The 6,342-nt window shown below is 43.3% G+C and overlaps 1 protein-coding gene across 1 annotated transcript; it reads right to left on the bottom strand.

Annotated features, from left to right (window-relative positions):
- Nucleotides 1-117: 117 nt before the first annotated feature.
- Nucleotides 118-3,945, bottom strand: Fic (FIC domain protein adenylyltransferase). The gene is made up of 3 exons (XM_031969456.2): nucleotides 3,478-3,945; nucleotides 2,043-2,946; nucleotides 118-1,810 (listed from the first exon to the last, which is right to left on the bottom strand). Exons 1-3 carry the CDS (start codon nucleotides 3,698-3,700, stop codon nucleotides 1,444-1,446), a joined length of 1,494 nt encoding a protein of 497 aa, XP_031825316.1. The 5' UTR covers nucleotides 3,701-3,945; the 3' UTR covers nucleotides 118-1,443.
- Nucleotides 3,946-6,342: the final 2,397 nt, after the last annotated feature.

The raw sequence follows: 6,342 nt of genomic DNA, 5'->3' as shown, positions 1-6,342 counted from the left end.
GGAAAAATAACGGGACAAGATGAAGATGACGGGAGTGACTGTCTCTCATAGTCACGCCTAACAAGTGTATTTCTAATGATCTGTATCGAACGAAGTCGTAACAAAATACACGAACAATGATTTCCAAAATAATACATTTATTAAAAGCCGCGTATGTATATATATATATATACATATATATATATATATATGTACAATCGCGCATCGCAAATGTCTTGACCAGCAAGCAACAATTGCGAGGACTCTCTATTATATTAACACGATTTGTTTCGCGCGTTTAAAATACATTATGCGTGTGGGTGTATATATATACATATTACTTGTTTATATATATTCACACACACACGCTAGCATGTGAAATACCTTAACGATTTTGGTAATCTAATTAACAAAACGGTTAAGGTATTTCGTAAGATCCAATTATACGCATTAACGGCAACGAGCAAGGTTCGTACACGCCTGTGTCCGGTGACACGTAATGTGCTTGGTTCACCTTTGTCCCGCAAAGCGGTTGATTAAACGTCAAACGCGCAACCTCGAACACAGCGAAATAAATAATGACGAAGAGAAAAACCGATTTTACCCTGTGGAAAAGTAACTAGTAAAGAAAAGCTACCAGAATCGGATGTAACGAACCTCTGACCGTTGTTCTCTCCGCGCTGAGTCAATTCTACAATGACTTCTCGCATCTTTGGCAGCACCTTACTTTCCTGCGCGTACATGCATCATATAAAATCATCACAGTCTTTCATCGAATTTTCATACTGTTCTTTGTCGTTTCCGTGCGTGTAGCAGAAGTAGCGGTACAGTCGTCGCCACGATACAAGGTCGTAAATTGAATGTTGATCTCCCAAAAATCGGTACCAAGTGACGTGGCTGGAGTTCCGAGCATCGAAGAGATCATACTTCTGTCAACTCGCTTGTCCTCCGGTTTGAAACACGTTTAACACTATCTCTAACGAAGGTGTCAAAAGACTTTTCAAGCTTCAACTTAAAATTATTTTCTCAGTCTAATCATTTATCCTCAATTGAATTTTGGACATTTCCCGTTAATCTTATAATCGCTGGAAAAGTCTAAAAGTCAATTCAGAATATACGACTGACCTCGGAAGATAATTGTAAGATAAAATTTCAGGTGGCATTTGACACCTTCGGTGGATACAGTGTTGATGCCCGGTGTTACGACTTAGTTCTATCTTAGGCGACGACTGTAATCTTAGTAATAGTAATAAGTATAAGCGACCGAATGCAACGGGAACTAGTGGAAGCGTTTGGTTCCGTTAAACGGAGATAAAAATATTTCGCGAAATTGGAAACTATGAGAATCGTCGAATTGAACTCTCGGCGAGCCTGACAATAAGTCTTACCATTTTTTTTCTTTGGTCTATATAAAATACTTTAAAATGGTTTGACGTGGCGCGACATGGCAAGTAAAAACGTTGTTCAATCGTTGCTAAAGGCGTCGGCGAGATCACTGACTTCCTCCGTGATTATCGTCTTAGCTGTCTCAGGAAAGAAGGAATCCTGGCCGAGAGCGGGCACTTGCCTGGAGTACTCGCTGGTTGCCCATAAGAAAAGGTCTAGCGTTTGTTCCGTGCATTCGGCTATGAATCGAATAAACGGACGAACGTCACCCGTATTGGCTATTTCCAATTTCTCGTAATAAGTATGCCGATGCTGCTTGTGGATGATGACGGGTGGGTAACCGGCCTGCATCAGGATCGTGTTCATCAGTAACCGGGACGTTCTACCATTCCCATCTGAGAACGGATGTATTCGTACCAACTTGTAGTGTGCCAGAGCCGCATACCTAAGGCAGTGATGAACAAATGACAGTGAGAACAAGAAAAAAATGGAAGAAGAAGAAGAGTGCGTTAAGAGGTAGGGAAACGGATTCTTATGTTACTAACTATTTCGGTTCAATATCAGTTTCCTTATTGTAATTATTTTCAAGGAATTTGGAAGCTCTGGTCACCGATGACCACCGTGGCAGTCAACGTGTTAACGGTGATAAATAGCTGGTAATAGATGTACTTCCTTACCTGACAGGGTGCATACGAATGGCTCTCTCGCTATTCAACCATAGCGCGAACTCCTCCATGAGATAATGTATGTCACCAGGGCCAGGAGGTACATGGCCACCAACGTAAACCTGAGTGCGACGGAACTGACCGCCTTGGACAGGATCGACGTGTCCTAGCACGCGCTTGTGTATCTCCAATATATCCTTGATCGAAATAGAACCCACCCTGTTCACCAAGGTCGCATTGATATACTTCATAGCTGCATCCAATCCTAAAATCTCATTATGCTCGTCTATGCTCTTGCCAGCAACAGCAGTACGGGTTTCTACTATAGCCCTGGTCTGAGCTAGGTTCATCGTGTTTCCTTCAATGCCAACCGTGTGATAGATATGCTGAAAGTAAGCTTCCTTCTTGGCACGTATCAGGGCTGCATTCTTATCAGGTATCGCAGAGAGATTATCCCGTTTCTCATCTATACGTCTGAGCATCCTGCGATCCAGCTCGTCGACTATGCGCGCTGTACGCCGGCTGTTGATCAGTGCCTCCTCGTGATTCGGCTGGTAATTGAGGGCACGCACGTAATATTCGTTTGCCTTGATCACGTCGTTCTGAGCGTACTCAAGGAACTCCCCGTAATGATTCAGGATGTCAGGATGACGGGGCGCTAAGGCGACGGCGTGTTGGAACAGCTTCACCGCCTTTGCCTCTTTTCCAGATAGCTTCATCTCAAACGCCAACTGCAGAGACGTGAACGCCTCAACGGTGGATGCTGTTCCACCGCTGTTTGATATCTCACCATGCCTTCGTCGGCCATCCGACCCCGTAAGAATCGGTATTGCCACATCCACGCTACCTTCCTCCAAAGCGTTCAACGCACTCTCTGACGGCAGTGGAACAAACGCGCGACGATAATCCCTTGTCTCTGCAAAATGAAACCATTTGAGGTTAGGATCTTGTGGGGACTGCTCTTAGCGTCTTCGCGACGTCGTTACGTTGGTTTTTTTAACCCTTTACTCTCAGATGTATTTCGTTAGAAATTCTTAACATTTTCTAACTGAACATAGACGATATTATATGAAATAAACTCAAAGAGAAATCGCAAGTGAATTGTGAAACGAAGCTTTTTTATCCCAACGTTTCACACATCGATACATTATACACAGTTCAACATTAACTCTTTGCGAACGAACGCCGACATCTTGAGATGAAATGTTCATTGGAATATTAAGTTGCAAACGAATTAATCACTTGAATGACAAGAGACCAGTGTACTCTCCTTTTTTCCTATTGTTCAAGCATTCGGAGTAAAATTTAGTTTTACACCTTACCAGCTTTGTGTACTTTAAACAATTTTCATCCGCGAAAGGTTAAACATCAAATTTTACAGTTTCACTGTATCAAATCAAGTGACTGAGAGTCACCTCTCGAGTGCGAAAAGTTAACATACACTTACCAGGTATTTCAGAGGACGACGACGACAAACGGCCCACATAATAGTGCGATAGAAAAGCACTGATAGCGGCGACTGCTATTCCCGACGCGAACAACAGAAACGACCACACAACCGCACGTTTCATCGTCGCGACGACGCTGACATTCTTCCGTAGGGTTCCCTCCTTTACGCGAACGGGCTTCCCGTCGATCGCGCAAACCAGGTTCGCCCGCGATACCAGCATGTTTTCGCGGAAAACGGATAAACTTGCCAAGAGGTGTTCCTCGGCTCGACGAATTCCAACATGCTTCCGGGTACTTTGTCGACGTGGTGTCCCACGCTCGGGCAGCGTTGCAAGCCGAACTAAGAATCTAGCCACTCCACCGGATAATCCCCCGGACCATGTGGTTCGTTTCGATTGGTGCGAACGCAGCGTCGAATTCGCGACGTCGCCTGTCGCTCCTCGTTTCTCGTCCGTCGTGTACCGACCGTCGCCGGCAGATGTCGCCGCGAGGACGCGAAACGACGCAGCCGCAGCGCTGCCGCGACATTCTCGTCTTCTCGGAAAACAGCGTCGATCCCCTCGCTCTCTTCTTACATTTATAATTTCGCGAAGCGGAGCATGGTTGCAGAATCCGAGAAGCACGGCGAACTACCGCGAAACGGTGCGACGGCCGGCTGAAACAAGACAAAATCGGATGACACAGGAGACGAGACGGGACGGGACGGGACAGGATGGGATAGGACAGGACAGCGCGGGACGGGACAAGATGAAACGAAACAAGGCGAAAGGATGCATGTGCAAGTCGTTTGCGATTCAGCGAGAATGAGGTAGGCGGGGGTAGAACGAGAGGTAAGCCAACGCGACGCGAGCGAATAATAGTCGAAACGACCCTGAAACCGAGGTCATCGTTGTCCGTTGGCCCGAACAACGCTCGAGCGGCAACGTTCCTCCTTGGGCTTGACGCGTTTCGCGCCACGCTCAGACGCGAACGCGCGCCGCTCGTTTCGTTTTCGGTTTAGGTTACTGTTCGCCGCGAATGTCGAATAATTCTTTTGGAATAGGTCGTGTGGTTTAGAGAAGGGTTACGTCAAGTGTCATGTCAGTCATAAATGACTGACGCTTCTGAGTTGACAGTATTAATGTGCGTGACTGATGTCGAATGATTAACACGTTGAATGCCAGGGTCATCGGTGACCCAATCGAATTACTATAGATCAAATTATTTGAAAATATTTCTATTGTAAATAATGTCACCTAATACGCTGACATTTAACTAGTTGAACGCATAATAATAATGCAATTCAATCGGGTAATTCAATATTATATTTTCTCCATTTTGTGTATTTTGTGTAATGCAAGAATTGGAACGCCAAAGAATTGTCCCTACTCTTCTTTGCTAAAAAGGATAATTGTACAGAAAAATGGTCAAGATTTTTGGCGCTTAACTTGTTGACAGAATTTTACATTTATTCTCTCCATAGAGTCATGCTGCGACATTTAAACCACTTGTACGCATTCAGCTAGAGTCGCGAGGTCCCAGGAAGCATTGCTCATCGGTAAATCTTGCGATTCACTTTTATCGACTCGCTACTTCCGCTTTGGTATGCAGGAGGGCGCTGGACACGCGTTACCGTCGTTCACGTGATGCTTTCAAAAATTCGACAGATCACGAGAAACTATTGGCCAGTGCACACTGCGTACTGGCAACGAGAAATTTCATTTTTATATAAAGACACTTAACTATGCAATTTTGCTAATTACTGTAGTACTTAGAAAAATGTGTAATTTGATGCAAATTGATTAATTTAAAATACATTGCATAACAATATATCTGAGTTTTTCTATGTATAGCAATATAAGTTGATACTGAAAATTTCCATCAACAATTCAGTACGCAACATGTTAAGCTGCATTTTCTCGTGCAAAATATAGAAATGCATCTGTTGGGATTTCGAATGATTCATATTACAATTTGCGCGTTACTGAATGTATTCATTTAATCATTTCTGAGAAGAGCATTTATATCTTTTCGCTGTAGAAGGATCTTATCTGCTAGGTATAGCGTTACGGCCGCCATGACAGTTCATTAGTCTGGAGAGCAAGATTCAAGAAATTTGCAGAAATACGAGGAATCAATAATTTTATTATTGTTATTGATGAAGGTTTTATTGAATTTTTATTGGGACGCAACTAATGACAGGACGGTCCGTGTTCGTTCTACGCTGCACGTCACGGCATCGGAAAACGTTTGCCTCTTCCCTTTCAAACTGTTCGCAGCACTAGCCGGTTCTGCTCTAATTGCACTTCCCGTGTACTTGGATCCCTTCGTTCCGTGTTCGTTGGTCCGTCACGGATTTGTCTCTCGAATTTCATTAAACACTGAACCTCGATCTCGTGTTATGGAAAAATTGATTGAACATGAATTTCAACGAATTAACATTGAAGATCTATAATGATCTATAATATCTATGTATGTCGTCATGGATTTGTCTCTCGAATTTCATTAAACACTTCGATCTCGTGTTCTGGAAAAATTGATTGAACATGAATTTCAACGAATTAACATTGAAGATCTATAATGATCTATAATATGTATGTATGTCGTCATGGATTTGTCTCTCGAATTTCATTAAACACTTCGATCTCATGTTATGGAAAAATTGATCGAATATGAATTTTAACGAAATGATCTACGATCGTTGGAATTCATGTTCGATGAATTTTTTCATGAAAATCATAAGATCGAAGTTCAGTGTTTAATGAAATTCGAGAGACAAATCCGTGGCGATGTATAGCCGGTACTAAGGTGTGACCTGACTATAAAGAACACACGATCTACGATATAAAGATGTATCCATGGTACAACTAGAGGCAAGTACAGC

This window comes from Nomia melanderi, chromosome 8, assembly GCF_051020985.1.
Source record: "Nomia melanderi isolate GNS246 chromosome 8, iyNomMela1, whole genome shotgun sequence".
Lineage (NCBI taxonomy): Eukaryota > Metazoa > Arthropoda > Insecta > Hymenoptera > Halictidae > Nomia > Nomia melanderi.
This window is presented reverse-complemented; position numbering and strand designations above follow the sequence as displayed.